General features: G+C 34.8%; 1 protein-coding gene across 2 annotated transcripts; it reads left to right on the top strand.

Annotated features, from left to right (window-relative positions):
• The first annotated feature begins 581 nt into the window (after positions 1-581).
• On the top strand, positions 582-25,610 carry LOC148608566 (proline-serine-threonine phosphatase-interacting protein 1-like). Of its 2 annotated transcripts, none has more exons than XM_088547231.1 (11): positions 582-735; positions 10,571-10,671; positions 12,782-12,853; positions 14,707-14,863; positions 15,465-15,527; positions 15,723-15,830; positions 16,584-16,629; positions 18,792-18,871; positions 20,422-20,520; positions 22,790-22,886; positions 23,670-24,153. In XM_088547231.1, exons 1-11 carry the CDS (start codon positions 700-702, stop codon positions 23,795-23,797), a joined length of 987 nt encoding a protein of 328 aa, XP_088403357.1. In that variant the 5' UTR covers positions 582-699; the 3' UTR covers positions 23,798-24,153. The 2 variants fall into 2 exon arrangements, with proteins under 2 accessions (XP_088403357.1, XP_088403358.1); XM_088547232.1 differs by having other exon boundaries at positions 583-735; positions 14,722-14,863; positions 23,670-25,610.
• Positions 25,611-27,140: the final 1,530 nt, after the last annotated feature.

Genomic DNA, 27,140 nt, shown 5'->3' with positions numbered 1-27,140 from the left:
TTCTGACCAAATCAGTTGTTACTTTATCATACATTTTATTTGAACTGTAAAGCATGGGAAGATAGCTCTGATAAAATGCAAAATAAATTTAACGGACCTTAATTTCTTCAAAAAGATGGAGACTACACAACAATCTGTACTATTACACTGACCAATATATGTGAACCATAATGGTGGAACATGCATGGTTCATATTTAATGTACACTTTACCTGCTTTTTGTGAGAAGACTAGTAAAACTATTATTTGGAGTCTACCTGTATTATTGCATTTCAGATATTTGTGAACTTTGCAAATTTGAACCTTTGAATGTAACTATTACAATGTACATTCCAATATGTGTGTAAAGGACGGACAGTGGCCATCATAAAACCTGAGCGGGTCTACAAATTTGATATTTTATATTTTTTAATCGTTCCAGTCTCCCTTTTCTATAGTGTAGGTACATGTACATGTACGTATCTTACTCCATCAATACAAATATATCTTCAAAGGCAACTTGCATTGGTATTCCAAGAACATCGATCTAATACATGTACTAGTTTGACATCCGTACTGGGAACTCACAATATTTAGAGCGGTTTTGTGGTTGTCACATTTCCGAAGAAACGTAATGTAAATATGCGTACGTACTTGACAACTGTCGTTTCAGTAGAAGGATCTGAAGCGTTTCACTTCCTTGTTTGAACATTCATTGATAATGGGACGACATAAACGATTCGTTGACAATTTTTGGGTAGGAAATTTTAAATATATTTTTTCATTAGATAATAGAAATATTAATCATGCAATTATTGCAGAATTGCTGTCAGCATATAAAGACATTATACACATGTACATGATGATGTGTCAATTCGTTTTACGTCTGTATTTAAATACCTTTAATACCGATGTGAAGACTATTCTATTTTTTACCTGTATCTGATTAGAGTAGAACAGTATTTGTGGGTATTGTAAAACAAATTAAAACTGTATATTCGACTTTAAATCTGTCCACTTATACATAAATGGGTACATACTTAAATCTGATCTTGTTTTACTTTATGTTCAATATGTCTTTCAAGTTCATAACATTTGATGAAAGTTACACAATTAACGAAAATCGTGACTTACGTACAATTATAAGGATAAGAAAAAAAGGGTGTGTGGGTGTTATTGAAAATGTTATATTTATATAGTATTCTTATAATCTTTTTAGTCATGTAACTTCATGGATAAAGAGATGCTTTATGGTTTAAAATTTCGACAGAGAACGATCTCAAAGAAACTGACCTTGAGTTTTACATCTGAAGTATATACACTTGTATAATAAAACATGATAAAATCTCTTGAGTTAAAATACAACAACATTTAAATCGTGCACCATCGTTTTTAAACGATTCATTGAATAAATTGAGGCTACGTAACGTTCGGAGACATTAATAATTATTAAGTTTCAGATAACTTATCATACGTGTTCGTATCATATAGGTATCAAGGAAATATCTGACATATTGATGTTACCATCTGTATCACTCTCTAACGTACACTTCTCACGTTTATGATGTAAACTGTTGTAAATATTGAACATTGTATTGTACGTGACGTTATGGTTTGCACATGCGGTTTGTTGTTTCTGGATTTGACGAATCGTCTTCACCTTCATAAAAAATGTATTTGTAAAAACACTGTAGTTCATAGTTAGTCACAATATTTATCGTTTGGTTGAAGAAGTCTTACCATAGGGTCTTGTATATAAAGAGATAATTGGGATATCGATGGGGAAAAGCTATAACGATTTACAAGGGGTATTGCCCATTGCCCATCTATCTTCAAATTACATCTCTGCACAGTAGCCTGTGTTGCCTGTGTTTGAACGTCCGAATTATAGATGTTGGTTTTGAAACTGCCAATTTGGCCCTTTTTCGTATTGACAATAAGATACGACTATGATACTCCCCCCTCCGGTCACAGATCAGAACTGTGTAATAGCAGTATGTTATTATAGTTCGTCATTGCAACAAAGCAAAATCTAGAAATCTTTAGAGTATTTTGGTTTCTTTTCTTTACTGTCGCAATCATCCGAAATGGAATTGTTGAAAAATCCTATTAGGTCTGTCTTGCATATTTGCTCATTGTACTGGTAGTATTTTATCAAAACGCAGATATAAGGATACGGACGGAAAGACAAATCAAGATAACAAAGACAATTTGGTTTTCTTGGTAAGAGGAAGACATCAATACTTTTGAAAGTATATTTACAATGTAGTACAAAGCGATATTAGACCAACAGTTTGCTATGCCTAAAGCTAAATATGTAACGTAATTTAATCGTGACAGGACATTGATACCGTGTCTGTAATGGGCACTTTCTTCTCTCTCTCTTTCTGTTTCGTATTTATTGTGTTCGTATTGTTAATACATTGTTAAATAACACTTTAACAATGCAGTTGGAAATGATAGCATTTCCGTATATCTGTTACATCCTTCATTTCGTGAACTATAAAGCTAGAACAACGTTGCTTCAAGAAGATAATTCGACTGCCTTTGTGGATATAAACCACTAAAATCCCAAAATATCTTTCGTAACACAGGGTTAGTCAATCATTTGCACAATATGTGACGCTGACAATCTGCTGACTGTTCCTATACTTGGGTTAATTTTTGTTTTCGTATGTGCTAACATATATATATATTGATAGACCCAGTTTGCACTCATATGTGTTACATGATGGACTGAGGTGTTTCTTGATGTCCTTAGCTATCGTTTGGGGTCTCTCATGTCAAAGCGTGTACAGAGTCCCCGAGCATAGTCAAACCCGTGAATGTGGGTTATTGTGTATTCGGGGAAATTACAATAGTTGTCATGTGACCACGTTCATTCGTTAAAATTAATGCATTATGACGTGATTTAATTAACCTTAATTTTCATACTTGAAGCCTAGAGCACCGTCCCTTGGTGTCCTTTGTCTTGAAGCAACTCAAAAGACTTGCTTCTCTGCACTGGGCACAAGGAAGCTTCTAGTGAGTATTATGTCCACTGCACTTATTTATTTATTTTTTCTTTTCTTTCTTTCTTTTTTTTAATGCATTATTATCACTATTGCAAATAGATATACCCTTAAGTGAATATACATTTACATTCTTTATTCATATAATAATTAGATGATCATAATTATAATCTCCATTATCATAATCCAATTTTGTAAATGAAACTGAGGTGTGCCAGTATGATAACTAAATACTATGTGTTGATTACTATGATGTATTACTCATAATGCAAGTAAAAGCTCAAAAAAACGTGACAATTATTTAGTTTGTAAATTAACTGTTGATATTATATGTTATTATATATGTTCAATCAAAACTGTTGTATGTAAAAAAACAAATTGTATTGTAATCATGCCCTTTATGGGCCCTTAATTGGTGAACAAACAGTTCTTCTTGTAGATCGGTGACCTAGTGATTCAATTTATAATATGCACGCTTTATGCAGCGTTGTGTAGCCTACAGCAGTATTTACTGAACCTTCGACCCAGCAAAATACTTTTTGAGATAAAATCAATACTTTCCAGTGCATGTAAGACAGATATTAATTGGTGCATGCCAGTCAATTGATGATAAATTTCCAAGACCGAAAAAAGTAGTGTTATGTTTCCGTGCACTATTCTAAAATTTTGTAGGGTCGGTAGGTAGGGATTTTTATTTTCATTTGGTAAAAACAAACAAAAAATATCTCAAGTGCCGAATTCAAAAGGGGATAATCCACGACCAAAAGCACACTCATGACGTGTGTTTTCAATTTACTTCTTTTTTTTCTGCAAGACAATCGGCAGAATTTTTACGTAATTTCTTTTTCTTAAAAATTTCAAATAAAAACTTATCAGTAGGGGATCTGAAAGAGGGTCAGAAGGATGACCGGGAACATTGTTTAGGCCTAAAATGGTCCATTTATTACTCCATTTGTGCTAGAGATTGTCTGGAAAACTTTTTTCTGACTTGGCTTGGGGTATGAAAGAACGCAATTCCAATCTCTTACATCAGTTGTCTATAATATATATAGATATCAAGATGGCTGCCGTCAACAGGACATGGTAGGTTGAAATATATCCGTCGGAATTTTCGGGATTTAAGCTGGAAAACATGAATGCTACATAAAGAAACTTTCTGTAACATTAATACTAATGTAGATGTACATTACAATTGATATTCAGCTGATTTAGTGATTGTTTGATACACTAACTTTTTGAAGTGAACTCGATAGTGAGCTCGGACTCACAAACAACAACAACAATAACAAAAACATAAACAAACATGGACGCCCCCATACATGATTCGCCTTTCATTACACAGTCACAGCCCAACCCAACTTCGACTACTGGTTTCGATTCTCTTGATTCTACTGACCCTACAAATAACAAACGGCCTAGTCCAGAAAGTCCCAAAGGTTTGCCTGCAACAGAAAAGCAGACACAGCGACAAATCCGGAGACGCAACTCCTTTGGTGATATGACAGAGCTGAAACCACTTACAAAGAAGCAATTAGCCGCTCAGAAAAACCTCGCTGACAAAGTCCTAGAGATATTATCTAGTCCCGAGGTGCTTGACTCTATCATCCCTGTGTTAGCCAGTAAAATCGGCCAGTCATTATCAACCATGATTGAGCAACAAGTAAATGAACGGGTACAAGCAGAAACAAAATCACTGCGAGAAGAACTAGCGAAACAAAGCGCGGATATTAAACACAATGAGACTAAAATTTGCAAGCAGTTTATAGAAATCTCCCATCTTGAAAGGGTCACAAGGGAGAGTATTACTGCTGTCAAGGAGCGCGAAAGGGACATGGATGCTTTGTATCAGAAAATAGCTGACTTGGAATATAGATTGGAAAACCAAGAACAGTATTCCCGTAGAACAAGCCTCCGATTTCACAATGTACCCGTGCCCATTGGTGATGACGGAAAAATCGCACATCCAGTAAATACCGACCAACTCATATTAGATATATGCAACCAGAAAATGAAGGTGAACATCCAACTTCAGGACATAGGTCGGACACACGTCATCGGTAAAGTGCGCAATGGTAAATCGCAGGTGATTGTCAGATTCATATCCTATAGGACTAGGCATCTGGTGTACTCCAATAAAAAAGCACTGAAAAATGACTCTAACGGTACATTCATTTCTGAAAATTTGACGCAGTTCAGAACAAGTCTAGTCAAGAGGATTGCCAAGCTTAAAAATGACAATCAGATAGAGGCCTACTGGACCTTCGATGGCAGAATATTTGTCAAGCGTACAGAAGATAGTACAAAGCTTATTATAAACTGTCATGACGATATCTCCAACCTAGAGCGAAGGATCCGGGAGCAACCACCGTCATAAAGTGTCTGGAATGATGACCAGAATAGCAATGATGGTGTAGAATAACTTAGTTATTATAAACAAAAAATTTGTAGAAACTTAATAAACTTTTGCCAAATTAACAATTCATAACTGTCAACCAAATACTTTCTTTGTCTGTGTACTCTTTATGTTATAATATTAGAACTGTGTATTGGGTTCAAAAATATCCACGTCAAAGTGAAACATGTGATCTTTCATTGTTATTGTTACCTGGTTATTGATACTCACCTGTTCCACCATAGGGTTTTTCCTGTTGCTAAATTTAGAATAGACCACTTACCTTGACTAGAAAATTTCACATGTGTGATTAAAAGATGTTCATTTTCTCATTGTTTTTCCTCGACAACTTCATAAATTCTCTGGACTTTATGATTAATTATAAAAACGATTTCAAGAGTTAATTCTTTTCCGGCGAATCAAAAAGTAGTTGATTTCGTTTTGGAATAATTTCATTAACCAGGTTTTATAATCTTAATACCAATATCTTGCTTGTAGACACTGTTAAAAAAACAGTAGTTATTTAATATATTGTATATAATAAGTACCAAGTGTATATCATTCATTTCTGCTATTTAAAATCAAAACAAATGCTGCTTGATGTGTATGAATGAAATATAATGTCATTTGAATTCAAAATATCATGGTATTGCATTCAAAATTACTCATGATACCCGAATAATTCATTTTGTTTGTGTTTTGTAGTTACTGTAGTCCGTGTTCAGAATTATTCTAAAATATATTTTTATATTGTAGTTTATGTATTTTCCATCGTAATGTATTTTGTACTTTGTTTTGATTTTGGATTGCTGCTAGGCCTGAAGAACTGTAACACATGTCCTAGACCTCTGCTGTTGCAGTTCTGCGGATCTGTCAATCCTGACAAAACCATCCAATGGGTACGATGCGCATTGTGATGGATATATCTCTGCAATTATTTAGAATGATGTTTTATATCTAAATTTACTAAATACAAGTACATGTAGTTATGCAATTTTTCAGCTTTTATGATTTACCATATTTTAATGCATTTCTGTGTTCGTGAAAATCTCTCAAAATGATCCCTAAATTCCCCAATGAAATGATATTTGTCTTTTACCTGTATATGTCTCCATATCTTGTGTTTTATATTGTTTCTCTTTGTACATTTTTATATCTGTTTATCTTTTCTCTTGGTGATGATGATTTGATACGGGTTACACTTTATAACCATGGCTGTACTGTGGTAACTTACCTTATATCTGTCCCTGTATTAGATGATGGGTAGTGACCTTAGTACTTACAGGGCAGCCATTGGTATATTCAACAACAGAAGATTTGTCAAATCTGGGCCACTAAAACCGTCAAAATCCACGTTCTTTGAATTGTTGTGTATTAATCTAAAATGTACATTTCTCGTCGTCAATCTGTCCATCCTGCAGTCAGTTAATCATAATATTGACATTGTTTTTCTGCTTTTTGTACTCCATTTTATTTTGATCATCGGTAACATAGAGATGAACCCTGGTCCAGGATCATCTACTAGGTCATCGGTCACCGACAACTCACTATCGATATGTAACATCAATATCCGAAGTATCAGAAACAAACTTAATTTCTTAAACTTGTTTTGTGAAGATTTTGATATTATTGCCATCACAGAAACACACTTAGATCCAAACATTAAGGACGAAGAAATCCATTTAGAATCATTTTCTAAATCCATTCATCGAAAAGATAGAAATGCTTTCGGTGGCGGTATCTTGATATTAACCAAGGAAAATATCCATGTAAAACGAATGAATATGTTGGAAAATGATGTTGATGAAACTATCTGGGTCGAAATTAGTGCAAAGGGTAAAAAATTTCTATTATGTAATGTTTATCGTCCACCAGGTACAGATTCGGAATTTTACACGCGCTTGAACCACTCGATAGGTACAAGTTACCTATACAGTCACGGTTTAGTGATCTGTGGAGATTTAAATACGGATTTACTTGTCAGAGAAAATAATAGACTTCTCGACACAATGAATTTGTTTAATCTCACTAATGTGATCAAGAAAGCAACAAGAGTAACTGACCAACGTAGATCTTTATTAGACCCTATACTTATTAGTGATACATTGTCGTACAGCTTTTCTGATGTTTTTGATGTTCCGAGATCAATATCGGACCACGATGCAGCTGTAGTATACCTACTGTGCCCACATAAAGAATCCGTAGCCTTTAAAAGACATATTTGGTTGTATGATAAAACGAATAAAGAAAAGTTTTCAGCTGATTTACAGGCTCTGGATTGGAATGCCCTCCTTCCCGACGGTACAAATGTAGATCAAATGACTGATATATTTACAGAAACATTTCTGGCCGTCGCGGGGAGGTCCATTCCAACTAGGGAAGTTACCATCAGACGAAATGACAAATCGTGGTTTAATAACGAATTAAGAAGGGAAATAAGAAAACGTGACCGTTTACGGAAAAGGGCATTAAAATCAAAAACCAACGATGACATTCTTAAGTACAAGAGGCAGAGAAATAGAGTTAATAATCTTAAAAAATCAGCAAAAGAAAAATTCGAAAGTAATTTGGACAATTTCATTTTAGAAAATGTTAACAACCCCAAAGCGTACTGGAAAGTAATGAAAATGTTGATAAAGTCAAACAAAGGTTCCAACTCTATACCCCCACTTCAGAATATTATAAACGATCAGGATTTAAATGATATAGCATATGCAGATGACGAGAAGTGTGCATTACTAAATAAATATTTCTGTTCAATCACTAAATTGGATGAAGAAAATCATCAAGTCCCGGAATTTCAAAACCGAACAAATCATAAATTATCGGACGTACATATAGAAGAGTCTGAAATTATTGATATTATTAAGGTTCTAAAACCAAATAAAGCATCTGGACCCGATGTTATCAGTCATAAAATGCTTCAGCTGTGTCCTGATAAAATCGCTCTCCCATTGCAGAAAATTTTTAATAAATCTATTCAGCAATGCAAATTTCCTACTAGTTGGAAATTGGCAAATGTGACTGCTCTCTTCAAGAAGGGTGATACATCTTTACCATCCAATTATAGACCCATATCATTAATAAGTTGTGTTGGAAAAGTAATGGAAAGAATAATTTTCAAATATGTGTACAACCATCTTCACAGCAACAATCTCATCTACAAATATCAATCTGGTTTTCTTCCAAAACATTCGACTGTCCACCAACTACTTGAAATTTATTGTAACATCCTAAAGTCACTTGAGAAAAAAGAAATTAACTGTTTTGTTTTTTGCGATTTTTCCAAAGCTTTTGATAAAGTCTGGCATAAAGGTCTTATGTGTAAGCTAGATTCGTATGGTATATCAGGAAATCTTGTTAACTGGTTTAAAAGTTATTTATTAGGTAGAGGTCAAAAGGTGATTCTAAACACATCATTCTCTAACCGCTGCTCTCTGTCGGCTGGAGTTCCTCAAGGCTCGGTCCTCGGTCCTCTCCTTTTTATAATATACATAAACGATATTGCAGGGAATTTGACATCTCTGTGCAGACTGTATGCAGATGACACTTCTTTCAGTTACTCTGACTCTGATAGAGAGCAGATATTTTCTGTTATCAGTCATAATTTGGTGGAACTGGACAAATGGTCAAACAAATGGCTTATGTCATTTAATCCGGACAAAACTGAGATTATGGTATTTTCAAACATCGAAAAGCCTGATTTTAATTTCTCCTTAAACGGTACAAGCGTTCCAATCACATATTGTCACAAACATCTTGGTGTTACATTTAGTAGCAATGCTAAATGGAACGATCACATTGAAAACGTTGTAACTAGTGTTAAAAAACACTTGAATATCTTGCGAAAGTTAAAATACCAACTTAACCGTAATACATTAGAGAAATTATACTTAGTTTACATTAGACCCATACTAGAATATGCTCCTGAAGTCTGGGATAATTGTGGGGTTTGTCTTTCGTCTAAATTAGAAAGACTTCAATTGGAAGCTGCTAGAATAGTGACAGGTTTACCTATCTTCACCAACTCAGAAAAACTCTACGGAGAAACTGGTTGGGAAAAATTAGAAGTGAGACGTAATAGGAGAAAGTTAAACATGATGTATAATATCGAACATAAAAATGCACCTGCATACCTATGCGATCTAATTCCACCTAAAATCCAGTCACTTACAAATTACCCACTTAGAAATGGAAATGACATTATGCAGCCTTTTTGTAGACTATCTGTGACAAGCGAGTCGTTTTTTCCTTCTACAATTAAAGAATAGAATAAACTCGATATCTGCACGAGAGAACTAGATTCAATTTCTAAATTCAAGCCCGCTTTTAAAAGTAATACAAATATCTTGCAAGTTCCAAAGCATTTTTCTTTTGGTCCACGGAAACTAAATATTATTCTGACCCAGCTAAGACATTCTGTATCTTCCTTAAAGCATGACTTGCACAGAATGAATATAGTGGATGCACCTTTTTGTAGATGCGGAAGAATGGAAGATGTTAATCAATTCTTTTTTCATTGTCCGTTATATGATGAAATAAGAGCACGCCTTTTAAACCACATTAACTGGATTCCTGATACTTTAACAATAGATGTTGAACTTCTTACACGTGGTAGTTTGGAATTAACATATGATCAAAACATAAGTTTATTGAAGCACGTTCTAGCCTTTATCAAAGATTCTGAGAGATTTTCTGTTGTCTAATAACTTGTAAGATATTACTTTGTGTACCCACTCTCCTACCACCATCATCACCATCATCATCACCACTACTTTTCTGTCAATTTTTTTTTTTTTTTTTTTTTTTAAATTCTTTTCCATTTCTTTCTCTTTATTTTCTGTCTTTAAATTTAACTGATTATTATAAGTATACACAGTTGATGCATGCTCAATATCATTTTGTTACTGTATATTATATTGTATTTAGGAGAGAACCTCGTAAGTGTGATTCACTTTTGTTCAATCCCTTTTGTTTATATGCAAATAAAATATGTTTAAACTAAACAATTGTCTAAAGATTCTAAAGAAAAGTTAAATGACAGTGTTGTGAAGTGCTGAATGTACATTGTACATGTATGTACACGTTATGTTGGTTCTGAAACCAAATGATTCTGGCAGTGCCTCTTGTTTTTATACAAAAATATAACAAAGTAAACAGGAAACCATTTTATGAAGTAAAAATTTCAGGTTGAAGATATAAATAGTACCTCAGCCTTCGATACCTTGAGTCAGCGGATGAGAGAGGGAAGAAAACTATGTAAAGATATAGAGGAATATCTTCGACAGAGGTATAATGTATTTTATAGCATTGTACATGTATGCCTTTGAGTAATTCTATATGGACCCCGGAGAAAAACAAAACAAAACAAAACAAGACTAATTGTAATTAAAAAAAAAGAAACAACACGAAACAAACTAAGTAAACTGTGAGCAAAGCTTGATACCCCCTCCAAATTTAATAACTTGCAATTTTCAACCTCCATATTGATTTGGATGAAACATATCTAAAATAGTAGGTGCACTATGGGAATGTGTTATAAATTCTGTGAAAGTAGGAGATGCACAATGGGAATGTGTTGTAGATTCTGTGAAAGTAGGAGGTGCACAATGAGAATGTGTTATATAGATTCTGTGAAAGTAGGATGTGCACCATGGGAATGTGTTATAGATTCTGTCAAAGTAGGAGGTGCACAATGAGAATGTGTTATATACATGTAGATTCTGTGAAAGTAGGAGGTGCACAATGAGAATGTGGTATAGATTCTGTGAAAGTAGGAGGTGCACAATGAGAATGTGTTATTTAGATTCTGTTAAAGTAGGAGGTGCACTATGGGAATGTGTTACAGATTCTGTCAAGGTAGGAGGTGCACAATGAGAATGTGGTATAGATTCTGTTAAAGTAGGAGGTGCACAGTGAGAATGTGGTATAGATTTTTTGAAAGTAGGAGGTGCACAATGAGAATGTGTTATATAGATTCTGTGAAAGTAGGTGGTGCACTATGGGATGTGTTATATACATGTAGATTCTGTGAAAGTATGAGGTGCACAATGAGAATTTGTTATATAGATTCTGTGAAAGTAAGAGGTGCACAATGAGAATGTGTTATGTAGATTCTGTGAAAGTAGGAGTTGCACTATGGGAATGTGTTATAGATTCTGTGAAAGTAGGAGGTTTATTATGAGAATGTGTTATATAGATTCTGTGAAAGTAGGTGGTGCACTATGGGAATGTGTTATATACATGTAGATTCTGTGAAAGTATGAGGTGCGCAATGAGAATTTGTTATATAGATTCTGTGAACGTAGGAGGTGCACAATGAGAATGTGTTATATAGATTATGTGAGAGATTTACTCAGTTCCATTCAGTGGTATAGTAGGAGTAAGGAATATGACATACCCCAATGTCCCTATATTCTCAAAATCTAAAACAGGAGGTGCACAATGGGAACATGTTTACAATAAAGATTCTGAAAAGTTTCATTCAATTCCATTCAGTGGTATAGGTTATTCAGTTCAATTCAATGGTATAGTAGGAATAAGGGAAAGACATACACCCATGTTCCTACATTCTCAAATGACAAAGTCCATTTTCAAAATCTAAAATATCAGTGCAAAATAGGAATATGCTTATAATAAAGATTCTGAAGTTTCATTCATTCCCATTCAGTGGTATAGGAGGAGTATAAGAGATGGGCAACGTGTCCCTATATTCTCAAATGACTAAGTCCATGATTATCTATCATGTCTATGTGAAACCTCCAAATTTATTTTGATAAAAATATGAAATAGGAGGTGCACAATGGGAATATATAATAAAACTTCTGTGAAAGTTTCATTCAGTTCCATTCAGTGGTGTAGGAGGAGTAAGAGATAAGAAATGGCTCCCCATTCAGCGGAAGGAGGAATGAACGAACACCCCTATCACTATATACCCCGGTATAATAAAAGCAAACCAAATTAAAAAAAAAATGAAATAAAATATAAAAAAGTAACAGCGTATATACACGTATATTGTGTTTTATTATAGGAAAATTCTATTTAATCTTAGCATCTCAATATGGTCGTAATTTTCGCTATACATGTACTCTCTATTTGAAATGTAAACCCCCTTGCATGTAAGCTGGAAAACGTTTGGTTAATTATATAGACAAAACAAAAAACAAAAACAAAACAAACAAGGTGTAAATTGTCCACCCCTTTGTTCAGTTAACTACTACCCTCGTTTTATATTGTTAAAAATCATAATTATTAGTATTATTTTTCGTAAATTTTTGTCCATGGCGAAAACAGCGAAAATAAGAACACAACAATAAATGAATACATTTTATAAACAGTATTGTTGTCCTTCAGTAAAGCTCTGAATCTGCAACATTTATATCACATTCTTTTACTTTAAGATCCAAAATAGAATCAACTTACGTGAAAGAATTACAGAAACTCAACAAACCAGACCACAAAGAAGAATTGGGGTAAGTAGATACAACATAAAAGATACGTTGAGAATAGTCAGAAATACTGAAAGTACAAAGACGAATTGGGGTAAGTAGATACAACATGAAAGATACGTTGAGAATAGTCAGCAATACTGAAGGAGGGGGTCTGCAGACAAAACAAAGCCTCGAATACTGGTACATAAATGATAGCAGAAGATGATAAACTATACATATGTTATATAATATATGTACAAAGGACTTAAATTACACACAGGAAAACTGAAAAGAATGAACTCTAATACAGAGTGAGCAGATTTTGTATCTAACATGATACCCACCATGTTGCTCATTGAAAGGAAAATACAATGGAAAAGGAGAAATTTTTATGCGTAAACTATTTATACATTTCGTACCGATCACTAAATGAATTAACCGGATATATGATAATGCAAACACATTCAACTTGTAAATAATTTCATATAAATGACGGCCAATTTCACCAAAAATGGCTTATATGACCTTGAGCTATTTCTGTAAGTATCATGTTACAAAAGCAGGTTTAAAAACCTACCCAATTTTACGACCGCCTAAAACATAACGGTCGTATAATGATATCTTGCTAAACAATTGCTTCAGTTTATTTAGTGTATAGATCTCCATGAAATTGAAACACAAGATGTCAGACTTAAGTTGATTTTTGGGGTTGTAGCTGGAGATTTTAAGGAATTACAAGTACGACCCCATAAGGGTAAAAATTGTAATTTTCCGGATGTCCGGATAGTAAATGATGAATGTCTTTGAAATTGTATCACAATGTGCCATACCAGCAAATGACGGGTGAATTGATAACCTTGAGTCTTTTATGAATTAAGTACCACAAAGGGACCACTTTGATTATATTGTATTCTTATCATGTGTCAAACAAAGTTCAGAGCTGTATCAAGCTTGAATGGTGTACGTATCCATACTTGGCTAAACGGTTCTTGGTTCGATCTTTACGGTCGTATCGTGCTGCGCCCTCAGATGTCGTTCATAGCCCTCAGGGAAATAACCCTAGTTTGGGTGGAAAATTTTGGATATTCACCGTAATTGTTTTATTATATCGAACAAACAAAGGACTAACAAAAAATGCATGGTTTTAAATGTGCTAGGCTATCCTTAAAAATATTAATGGGTTATTCACCTGCTCTTGTATTTTTGATGTGTTATTCACCGGTGAATAATAAGGTTATTCAATGATGGCATGAATTTTGGGGGTTACTCAACCTTTCTCGCGATTAAAACATAAAGATATCCAAATTAATCTATGTCACGTGATTATATTTCATTCAATAGGATTAATACTTCATTATGTAAGGTATATACATAACATACCATTTTCTAAATGTTGCGTCTTGAGTATATTACCTGGGGATTTTTATCCCTTGACAAACATGGCCGTTGGTACCTAACATAGACAATATGAAATAAACAGCAGTAAATTGCGTGGCTCCGTCGTCGTTTTCTGTCACACTTGGTTTTCGTGCAATAACTTGGGTGTTAGATAGTTGATCCTTATAAAACTTTACAATATGGTTCTTAACCACGAAAAGAATAGAGAGTTGGTATTTATTTTGGTAAGTATCACCGTTGTGGAATTAGAGACCAAACTTTGCAAAACCAAAACAAATCAAAACAAAACAAAAAATAAAACAAGCGACATAAGTGGTTGAGGCTACCGGGGCCTCTAGATTAAAGTTATGTGGTGTTAGGTTAATTAAGGCCCCGTTAAAAAAAACCCTCATTTTTAATCAATTGCAAAGTACTATCACCCATTTTTTTATATAACCAAATGTTTCACAGTTTTATAAATATTCAGTTACATGTAAATTAAGAATTACTGTCTGTAGGTTTGAATGTTGTAGCGTTCTTGAACATTCATGGCGAGAATTGAAACAGCAGACGGAAAATATAGCTCATATGCACGACATAGCAGCTAAACAGTTTCAGACTCTGTCAAACGAAATTTCATCCTTCAACACAGAACAGAAGAAAATTACAAAAGAGGTAAACATCTGTACTTCTGTGTTTCTGTTAACCAGATTTTAAAACATTGATATATAGAACAAATGTAGTTGTTTGGTTATTGCACCAGTACATGTAGGTACTCATGGACACTAGCCGGAAACTAGGGAGCTCTGCCCACAAAGCCAATGGGTTGTGTGCCCCAGTTGGTTGAATGGGGTACCCCCGGCCCATACATCCTGGGGTCGTCAGGCCATAATACAGAAAACCTGACCACAAACCATAGTGGTGCATCGTGTTAGGAAAAATGCCGTGTTCTCCGCACGTTAAAGAACCCTGCTGTGGTATTCGACAAGAGAAGGCGCGTTTGCTTCGCCGAAGGAGGCTACATTGCCCAACCCTACCCACCTGTTCCTATTTCCAATGACAATGAAAACTCGTCTATCTTATAATCCTTATGCCCCATCCCATTTTTCATTTCATTATCATTCATGTTCATTTTATCATTCATTCCATATTCCTTGCCCGGATAAACCTGAAATATTGCTGCTTGGGTGTTTAACACTAACATATATTTATTCATACACAATTTTTAAGTGATGGAAGATGCTTCTGCTATTTACAGAATATGTATTGTTTTCAGTGGGAGGATAGAGTATCGAAACTACACAGTGCTGCTAAAAGTACCTATAGCAAAGTTAATAACGTGAGTGTACTTATTTATAACAAAAATAATACAACAAAAACAAACAAAACACAGGTAAACAGGAGAAGAAGATCTAAACTGACTTACGATTTAAAGTATGCGAAATTTTAAGAAAACAATGAAGTACGACTTTTACATGAAAATAATTAAAACTCATTATATAATTTTACCTTTTTCAATGATGTAACATTTTAGCAACAGAAGATGTACAAAAATAAATATGAAGAGAGTACGAACGCAGACAGCACACTGAAATACAACGAGAAACACCATAATGCAATTACACCGAAAGAAATGGAGAAGGTATCGTACCCGATAGTAACGTCGTCGTCTGTCGTCTCATTAACAATGCCTAGAAATAACGTAAAATTTCTGAAAAGCCTTTTTCATAGGAATGATCTATGTTAGTTTTTTTAAATTGATACATTGGAGTAAACTATAACTAGCATGCTTTTTTATTAATTTCATTTTATTCTGCATTGTTTTTTTTTACCTTTTCGTATTTCATTTAATAGACTTAGTGCTTAACGTCTTACCAATAAGATATAGAAACAAAGTTATTTTGTCAAGAAGCTAGAGTCAACTTCAAAAAGTTTTACGGTCGACATAGATTGTTATAGCATTGTCACCTTCCTATCTTCGTTGTAACCCGGTCTTGTCATAATTTGAACAACGAGGATGTTTCTAGAAAACATGATTTGGTCACTGATCGGTATACCTAGTTCATCATCATAGTTTGATTGTAGTTTGGGCTGCTCATTTATTCTATAGTTTCTGTGCTTTTTTAAAAATTTTAGTCAGTTATGGTGTTTGGAATGTTTTATGGGTTTAGTTTTTGTTCCGGATTATCGATATCTTGTTTATCAGACGTTAACTGTCACCTATTAGATACTACGCAGTCTATTTAGTGTGAACCACATGATTGAGGTTATTTCTTCATAGACAAAAAAAAAAATTAAGAGTCATTCCTTAATAATTCGAATACTTATCATCCTGTTATGCATGTATTTTTTAAATAAAAGAAATAACTCTGTTTGAATGTATGTGCTTTTTTAGTTAAGAACAAAGGCAGATAAATCGAGAGAAGACCTGTTGAAAGCAGGTAAAACAATTATTTTTCATTTAAATTTACTTCACCTTAAACAGCACTTGTATCCACACTGGTACAACAACTACTACTGACACTCGTCCAAGTACAACAACTACTACTGACACTCGTCCAATACAACAACTACTACTGACACTCGTATAACGACAACAGCTACTACTGACACTCGTCCAAGCACAACAACTTCTACTGACAATTGTCCAGGTACAACAACTATTACTGCACTGCTTGTAAACACAACTATTACTGGCACTCGTCAAAGTACAACAGTTACTACTGACACTTGTTTGTACACCTAACTACTACTGACACTCCTCCAAGTACAACTATTACTGACACTTGCTTGTAAACACAACTACTACTGACACTCGTCGAAGTACAACAACTACTACTGACACTTGTTTGTAAACATTACTACTACTGACACTCATCCAAGCACAAGTACTACTACTGACAATCGTCCAGGTACAACAATTATTACTGACACCTGCTTGTAAGCACAACTACTACTGACACTCGTCCAAGTACAACAACTTCTACTGACACTTGTTCGTAAACATAACTACTACTGACACTCGTCCAAGTACAACAACTATTACTGACACTTGCTTGTAAACATTACTACTTCTGACACTCGTCCAAGTACAACAACTACTACTGACACTCGTCCAAGTACAAAAACTACTACTGACACTTGTTTGTAAACATCACTACTACTGACATTCTTCCAAGTACAACAACTATTACTGACACTTGCTTGTAAACACAACTACTACTGACACTCGTCCAAGTACAACAAGTACTACTGACACTCGTCTATGTACAACAACTACTACTGACAATGTTTGTAAACATAGCTACTACTGACACTCGTTCACGTACAACTATAAATGACACATGTTTGAGTACATTACAACTACTGGCACTCATCCATAACTACTACCGACATTTGTTTGCATACATAAGCTAATACTGACACTCGAATTGTCAACTTCTACCGACAATCGTCCGCATACAACTACTTCTGGCACTTGTTCTCATGCATATCTACTTCTGACACTCGTTCACGTACATTTTTTGTATACATAACTATTACTGTCACTTATCCACGTATAACTACTTCTAATACTTGTACGCGTACATAATTAGTACTGGCATTCGTTAACGCACAACTACTTCTTACACTTGTTTGCGTATATACTTACAACTTGCGCTCGTCATTGGACAACTACTACTGTCACTCATCCACAACAACTACTGACACATGTTTGTATACACAAACTACTACTGACAATCGTCCACGTACAACTACTACTGACATTTGTTTGCATACAAAACTACTTCTTACACTGCATTGTCAACATATATTTTTGTAAACATAAGTACTACTGTCACCTATCCACGTACAACTACTTCTGACACTTGTACGCGTACATAACTAGAAATGGCACTCGTCCACGTACAACTACTGACACTTGTTCGCGTACATAACTAGTACTGGCACTCATCCACGTACAACTACTTCTGACATTAGTTCGCGTACATAACTAGTACTGGCACTCGTCCTCGTACAACTACTTCTGATATTTGTTTGCTTAAATGACTACAGCTGAAATTCGACTACATACATCTAATACTGATACTGGTTTGCGTGCAAAAATACTTCTGACACTGGTCCTCGTACACGTTTTGTATACATAACTACAACCGACACTCATGTACGTGTATTTTTGTATTTTTGACAACTACTGCTGTCACTTTCCCAAGTTCAACTATATTTCAAACTCCTGTTCGCTTAGATAACTTTTATTGGCACCCGTCAACGCACAACTACTACTGACACTTGTTTGTGTACTAAACTACTACTGACATTCGTCCAAGTACAAGAACTACTACTGACACTTGTTTACGTTACTCGTTCACGTACACCTAATACCTTCAATGGACATGTACACCTGTTACCGTCACTTAATTGTTCACGTGCCCCTGTCACGATGTATTTTCATTATAGCGTTTCAGGTATACAATTTTGAATGGTCGAACATCAAATTTATTTCACAAGGCTTCATACACGAAATTTGCATGCTCATAGCATGTGTAACAGTTACAAGATTATATACATATAATGTACTAGATATTTCGATTCATATTTTCAGATGATTTGTATAAAAGTTTAGTTGAACAAGTCCAGCAAGAAATGTGGAACTGGGAAAGAGATATGACTAGCCTTTGTAACGTAAGTACTGTTGATTTAGAAGAAATCCTTGGATTTCACAAGTAGGTGTTGTTAACTTTTCCTGTTTTGAAGACGCAACAATAAACAACATATGACATATTGTAGAGGAAACTTAATTTTCCGGGTAAGATATGACAACGCAAAAATATATTTTTAACTGACATTGTCAACAATCAATTGTTATTTACGTAACTTTAAATTTAAGGCTGAGTTCAATTAGGAGTGAAAGAGTAATCAAGGGAACCAAGGTTATAGCGGTAATCAAAGAGTAGTCAAGGGAACCAAGGTTATAGCGGTAATCAAAGAGTAATCAAGGGAACCAAGGTTATAGCGGTAATCAAAGAGTAATCAAGGGAACCAAGGTTATAGCGGCAATCAAACAAATGTAATCCAGGGACAAAGACCAGACATGGAAAACAGACATACATAACAAAGAACATAGAGTAACTAAAATCATACAAAGTAACAAAAGTAAATGAGCAACTCGGACTCCACTAAAAACTGGGAGCATGGACCAGGTGCACCGGTAGGGTAAGCGTCCTCTGCTTTTCTAGAAACACCCGCCGAGTTGCTCATAAAAAGTCAAGTCCGGGGTAGACAAACGAGGAAAGGCAAACTATGACCCGTTGAATAAATCAGTTTTCATGGTGCTGATGGATACACCATAACGATCCACGAGTTCATGATGACGACCATAAAACTTCTGTAGTGATGACTTCAATCTTGTAGCAACATAACCCTGTTCCAGAAGCTATTTGTTAGACTTCTAGCGCGATACAAAAGTCTGCGTAGTTTCGGCAAGCTCTGGCATAACGTATGAGTTGTGATATGAACACTCCATACGCATGAGCCGAAGGGATGTTGCCACAGATGAAAGAAAAGTTGACAATTTTGAATGAAAAGTCATCACGTTTGTCGTAAAGTTTGGTCAATAGTTTTCCTTTACCATCGATTTCCAAGTGTAGGTCAAGATAAAACTAGTAGTAGTGTGTCAAAATGTATCGAAACATAAATATATAGATAAAATATCATAAAAATAAAAATAGTTAGAAATAGGTTCGTTGACTGCTTCAGTTGATACTGGAAAGATTGTTGGTTGTCCGTTTGGCACTTTGCATCATTCCACTTTCTTCTTTATAAACGATAAACCGTTCTTTGTATTTGTTTATAATTTGCAAACACGTGGATGTCGATCTATAGACGACTTTCACGCATACGCCCACCCTTTACGCCGAGTTTGGAGGAGACAAGCTAGTAGACGAAAGAAGGATTTTTAATTTGGAAACTTTTTATTTGACAATAAACCTCCGAATACAAAACAAAATGCTTCTATGATGAATACATAGTAATCAGTTAAAGTTTCCGTCCTCTTGTCTCTCGTTGCGAAGTTGACCACTAAATGTGGAAGCCCTTAATTATACGTAAATACTTACAGCTTTTTACGTTTCGGACAAGTAATTGTTTAGTATAGTAGGAAGGCTGATTGGTAATAGTTGGGCCATGACGTTGATTTATTTACCTGTATTTAATATGTGCAGATAACATTTCAGAACTTCCAAGATTTAGAAGAGAAAAGAATCGACCATTTAAGGGACTACCTATGGAAATGTACTAATATAGATTCCCAATGCAATGTCGATTGTGACCAGGTAATTTTTTATTCACCGAATAAACGTAAAAACCGAAGAAAGCTACAAATCATACATATAAAAAGGTATATACACTTGATACGGTACACTGAAAATTTTAGCCTTTTACATCGATTATTGTATGAAATAATAAACAATTGGATGAATAAGACTTACTTTCGGAACACACTGATACTAAAAAGCGCCCAAAAGCGCCTTTGTAGTTTATAATGCCCCTGGGAATACATATATTGAAAAAAAAAGACATGTTATAGTTGGAAATGTAACATCCTGGCTTCAATTTAGGAAGAATATATTACATGGTTAATGCATGAAACAATATAATCATGTACTGCCTGTCATGTAAAGTCATAGTTAACAGGTTGGTAAAAGGGTGTCATGTCACCTTATGAAGAAATAGAAAAAAATATAATGAAACAGAGAAGTTCCAGCTCAACGGAGGTTACAGGGGGTGGACCACCTTCTTTTGGTCGAAAAAATTGTCATTACAAATATGATGCCCCAGTATACACTGTACTCCATGACAATGTAATATATTTTCAATTCTTACCCTAGTAGTGACCTGTCCTATTACTTTTATTGCATAGTTTAAATACGCTTCCGATTTCGAGTTCCAGAAATATCTGGATGCGTGCTCCATTGCCAGTGATGGGAAGGAATTGTAACCCTAACAGGACACAGGGTTACGTTATCGTAAATACAACATTACTTCAGCTCAAGTATCAATGTTAGTCCTGTGAATAATGTAGTGTTCTAAAGTTTTCCACTTTTTAGAAGAAGAAATGTGTTGCAAGAATGAACTATTTGAACTTTATTGGTACATGTATGTAGGGTTAAAGGTAACTACATATGTGGCAGATATTTCCACAGATCTATTAATATTGATAGTATTTATTAATGTTAGTCAATCACCATACCCTTTCTAAATATAGCTGACAAAATGAGGGGAAGGAAACGAAAATCAAATTTGACATCTTTTCCTAATTATAAGTTATGCTTAGCTAAGATGATATTCTATTGTAACAACTTTTGTAAAAGCTATGTGGTGCCACCCAGGAAATCATATATAGTGCCACCCAGGAGGTCATATATAGTGCCATCCAGGAACAGGAGATAATATGTGGTGCTACCCAGGAGATCATAAGTGGAGTCACCCAGGAGATTATGTTGTGCCACCCAGGATATCATATGTAGTGCTATCCAAGAGATCATATGTAGTGCCACCCAGGATATCATAAGTGGTGCCACCCAGAAGATCGTATGTTGTACCGTCCAGAAGATCATACGTTGTGCCGTCCAGGAGATCATATGTAGTACCACCCAGGAAATCATATTACATGCAAGTCAACCAGGAGATCATATTCGGTGCCTCCCAGGAGATCATAAGTGGTGTTACCCAGGAGATCATATCTGGTGCCACTCAGGAAAGCATATGTGGTGTCACCCAGGAGTTCATATGTAGTGCCATCAGGGAGATCATATGTAGTGCCATCATGGAGATAATATGTTGTGCCACCCAGGAGATCATACATGTATGTAGTGCCACCCAGGAAATCATTTGTGGTGCAACCTAGGTGATCATATGTGGTGCCACTCAGTGAAGCATGTGTGGTGTCACTAATGGGAGCATAGGCGCACTAGAAAATCATTTGTGGTGTCACCTAGTTGAGCATATGTGGTGCCACTCAGTTATGCATATGTGGTGCAACTCAGTAGAACATATGTGATACCACTCAGTAAAACATATGTGGTACCACCAAGGAGATAATATGAGATCATATGTGGTGTCACCTAAGGGAACATATGTGGTGCCACCTAGGAGATCATACTAGATCATATTTGGTGTCACCCAGGGGACCACGTGTCAGTGGTGTCACCCACGGTGTAATAATATCATGTGGTGCCAAATGGGAGATCATGACAAAAATTCGTGGTCTACTTTAATATTTGCATAATAATAAAATCAGACATACATCATATTTATATAAGATGTAAATTTTCATATAGTGTACTACACATGTATATATCTTTCTAAGATATCATACTAAGTAACGTAACATGCAATACCCATATAGTTGATTGTCGTCACCATGAATTATATTATATAATTGTTTGTATGAAAGATGACCTCCATAGTGTTGCTGCACTTTGATACCTATCCCCTTGCTCGCGCTTTTGGGCAAATGAAAACATTTAAACTAAAAACAAGTATTCCAAGTATAAATATGATAGGAAGGTAATTTAAGTTGACATTCCGTTTTATTTTAAGTGTTGTGAACGTGTTCGTGGTGTGCTGGAGAAGTGTGATATTGATGACGATATTGACGTCTTCATAACAAAATGTGGGACGGGGAACAGACATCCGGGTAAGATCTTACATACTTAGCATTACACTAAGATAAAAAAAAAACACCCGGTTAGCATGACGTGGAAAGTATGACAATAAGAAAAAAAAAACATCCGGGAAAGGTCATACTTAGCATGACACTATGACTGGACATCAGGGTAGAGTCATTCCTCGCATGACATTGTAAGTAAACATCCGGGTGAGGTAGTACATAGAAAGAAACCAAGAATATACATTTAGGTAAAGTCATAGTTAGTTTGACACTATAAAAAGACATCCTGGTAAAGTCCTAACTAGCATGACACTTTGAACATACATCCGGGTAGGCTGATAAATAGCATGATATTTTGAACAGACATCGTGGTAAGGTCATTACAAGCACGACACTTTGAACAGACGTTCTGGTACTGTTATAACTACATGTAGCATGACACTATGAACAAACTTCCTGGTAATGTCATTATAGCTAGCATGACACTTTGAACAGACATCTGGGTAGGATCATAAATTACACAACACTATGAACAGACATCCGAGTAAGGTCATACCTATGGCATGGCAGTACGGACAGGTCTACGTCAGTGTAAAATAAAACCATTTATTTTTCAACAACTTATAAGAAATATGTTAGTGTTGTCTTTTGTAGTCATAAGGTAACATCACAAAAGAAAAAAAAACAGTCATCAAAGTAATTGGAATGCCATGGAAAACAAATCCAGCTCTTGAAATATAACTGAAAAGGACATTTGATTTTAAAATGGTCTTGATTTTATATGAACATGATACACATTATACTTTATAGCAAGAGTTGAATACAGGGGTTACGGTAAAGGATCACCGAAGACAAAAGACAGAGGACGACTCCCATCCCTCCCACCAGGGCAAAAAGCACCTACAGGAGGATATCATATATATACAGACATTAACTAAAGTAGCCCAGTTCTGCATTTGGTGTATTCTTTGATTTGTTTAAAATTTATTATGAATAAAGCAACAGTTAGGAATTAGATATATTGAATGAAAAGGAAAGTATTTTACCCTTTTTAATATTAAGAAATGACACAATTTAAAGAATAATAATACATCACTTGGTTTATAGAAAGTCTGGCTTAATATGATAGAAACAATTAACATTTTGACTGTGAAGAAGTGTATTGAAGCAAGTGGACATATATTCACTATATCTACAGCATGAAATGACATGGAATATTAGTATTATTTTGCTAAGCTATGCAAGACGACAAGTAGTTGGTAGTCGTACAAAAATAAAACGTCAGCGAGTTGTATATGCCATATTTAGCATAATATAACCCCCCCCCCCCCCGCCAAAAAAAATAAAAAAATACCATCTTGTAGCCCTAAACTTAGACGAAGGAGTTTCGGAAAGGCATTAATTAAAGATACGCTATCGTTGATATTATATTTGTGACATAAATCAAATTTACTGTCTTTTTGATTGGTTATTGATTGACACGTTTTGCATTGTTCCATTTTAGAATGTAATATGAACTATATATTAATGTATTCAGTACTAATTCAATTTAGTACTTATTCATCACCTGTCAAAAAATATTTAAAATTAATTTGACCTACATATTAACAATAGCACATGTTTACTAATTGCATTCATAAAAATTGATACAATTCATTTTGATATTAATTTCATTTCGGATAGAATAGTGCTACGTGTAACTGAAACTCTCTGTTGATTCCTTAGTTGAAAATAAAAAAAGAAAGTTGTATTGTTTGAATTAAAACATTTAAAGATATTAAGACATCAACCAAATTCCATAGATAATCACAAAGTTATACTTAGTTGCATAAATAATCGAGCATTTCTATTATATAGTATTTTAGAATGTAAGTCATGCTGTTCTATAATTTGTTGTAATAGATATAATAAATATTAAGTACTTACGGTATGTTTTGATGTACAAATCTCCGAAATCACCACTGGTTTAAATAGCAATGAATGATCTTTGAATATTTGTAATCAAAGAAAATTATTCCTCAGAGGCATGCGGGTAATTGGTTAATGAATGAATTTTTAAAAAAATATCCCTATGTGTGCTTTATGTGTATCGTGGCATTCTATTTTTTCTCTCAGAAAAATCACAAGGCAGATTTGCTTTGAATTGGGCAAACACAATCATTAATGTTACTTTAACAAACATCTATATTCATAGAAAACAGGGGTTAAACCACTTATTTCAAGTTACATATCTAACACTATATATAGACTTAGAGAAAAATAACGACACTTTGAAAAAGGAGGGGAGGGGTGCCAACCGGGTTCCACTGAGAAAAAGGAGGGTGCCAACCGGGTTCCACTGAGAAAAAGGAGTGCTTGGACATTATTTATCATTTTTTGTCGATTTGACAATTTTTTCAACAAAAAGAAGAGGTTACAACCCCCTGCACCGTTGCCATGTAATCATATGGGCTTATTTTGACACACTCAATTACTTGCATGTGTACATGTAATTTGTTATGACGGTTGTCTGTGTACATTTATTTTCTGAAATAATAAATTATGCTTATTTAATGACAAATAGCCATTTTTGTGCATTTCCTTATTATGTAGATTGACACAGTATTACATTAGAGGTTTCACAGTTTTTGTATTATACATCACGAAATTACGTCAGTGCTCTATTTATGTTTAGTTGCAATGTTTATTTTTTTAAAATAAAATACAATGTAGTTGTTAAACAGTTTGAAATAAACGTATTCTCCCAGTCAATCGCATAGTTGACTTGTCATGACATTTAGCTGATGATAATCAACATGGAAACTTGGTTACATGTACAAATACCGCTTTCACTTTCACGCAATAGACGTAGTTTTGTTGTTGGTACACGTGAATAAATGTTCATTATTGTGTCCTCTTGTGTACATATTCGAAATGCTTATTGTGTACAAATGTCTTGTCCACATGTTTGAATATATTTTTGTTCGATGGTTATTTTAGTTAAAAGCTGTTTTTTAATGTGTGTAGTTTCCAATTTATTTGTTGGTAACACATGTAAGTCTCTATTTTTTCGAATCCTGATTCCCGTAGTTTCCTCTTCATTGTAGGTTTCTGCTTATATGCGTTGTAAAAAGAAATTCCCTTCTATGAAATTTTTGTAAATTTACACTTTTTTGCTAGTTTGTAGGCACCCCACTTTTTATGTGAAAATTTGTTAGTTTCATTGGTAAGATTGCTGAAAATGGCAATAATAATGTCCTATTACCCCTTTTTCTGAGGAACCCCGGCAACCCTCCTTTTCAAACTGTCTGAATCCGCCGCTGTAATCAGTGATGCTTACGTAGACAATTTCATAAGACCGGTAACATATTGTTAGAAAGGAAAATAGATATGGCGACTATATGTATACGGGACAACAACCCAATCATACAGTTAAAAACAAAACAGATATATAGGCAACCTTTTGGCCTTCAACGGACGGTGAGAAATTTCCAACACCTGGAGTCTAGCTGGTCTTTAAATCAACATATGTAGTAATAACGGTGAGATAGGTAAGTATACTACACCCAAAACATACATAATACAAACATTAAAAATCAGTTTATGTCGGAGCTTTCCGAAACTACGCAGACTTTTTGTATAGCAATAGAACTCTAACAAATAGGCTTCTGGAACAGGGTTATGTTGCTACAAAATTGAAGTCATCACTTTATGGTCGATGGTGTATCCATCTACACCATGAAAACTGATTTATTCAACGGGTCAGTTTTCCTTTCCTCGTTTGTCTACCCTGGAATTGACTTTTTATGAGCAACTCGGCGCGTGTTTCTAGAAAAGCAGAGGACGCTTAACCTACCGGTGCACCTGGTCCATGCTCCCACCTATTAGTGGAGTCCGAGTTGCTCATTTTCTTTTTTTACTTTGTATGTATGATTTTAGTTACTTCATGTTCTTTGTTGTGTATGTCTATTTTCCATGTCTGGTCTTTGTCCCTGGATTACATTCTTCTGATTACCGCTATATATAACCTTGGTTCCCTTGATTACTCTTCAACAATAGCTACAGATTGAACTTGTCTTATGGGCCTCCTCACATGCCTCTAACGCATGAAATCACTATTTGTCAACGTAAATATTACAACATACTGTATAAAGACACTTGTGAACAATGCATAGCAAAACTTTCCATTTCTGCCCATAAGTATGCAGGACCCAATTGATAACACAGCCATTTACACTCCCTCTAGAGGGTATAAGTTGACACGAATAAAATATTAGATATTGATTTATATGTAGTCAAGAC

This window comes from Perna viridis, chromosome 9 (genome assembly GCF_037379345.1).
Source record: "Perna viridis isolate PV_CMFRI_1.1 ecotype Kerala chromosome 9, ASM3737934v1, whole genome shotgun sequence".
NCBI lineage: Eukaryota > Metazoa > Mollusca > Bivalvia > Mytilida > Mytilidae > Perna > Perna viridis.
The sequence above is the reverse complement of the archived record's forward strand: the minus strand, read 5'-3'. Positions and strand labels throughout refer to the sequence as shown.

What these genes read in the sequence shown, in the direction of transcription:
- LOC148608566 (XM_088547231.1), top strand. Translation starts at nt 700, where the DNA reads ATGGGACGACATAAACGATTCGTTGACAATTTTTGG. An exon ending in AGAAGAAAATTACAAAAGAG is followed by an intron (nt 14,864 to 15,464) that starts GTAAACATCTGT and finishes TATTGTTTTCAG; the next exon opens with TGGGAGGATAGAGTATCGAA. An exon ending in CCTATAGCAAAGTTAATAAC is followed by an intron (nt 15,528 to 15,722) that starts GTGAGTGTACTT and finishes GTAACATTTTAG; the next exon opens with CAACAGAAGATGTACAAAAA.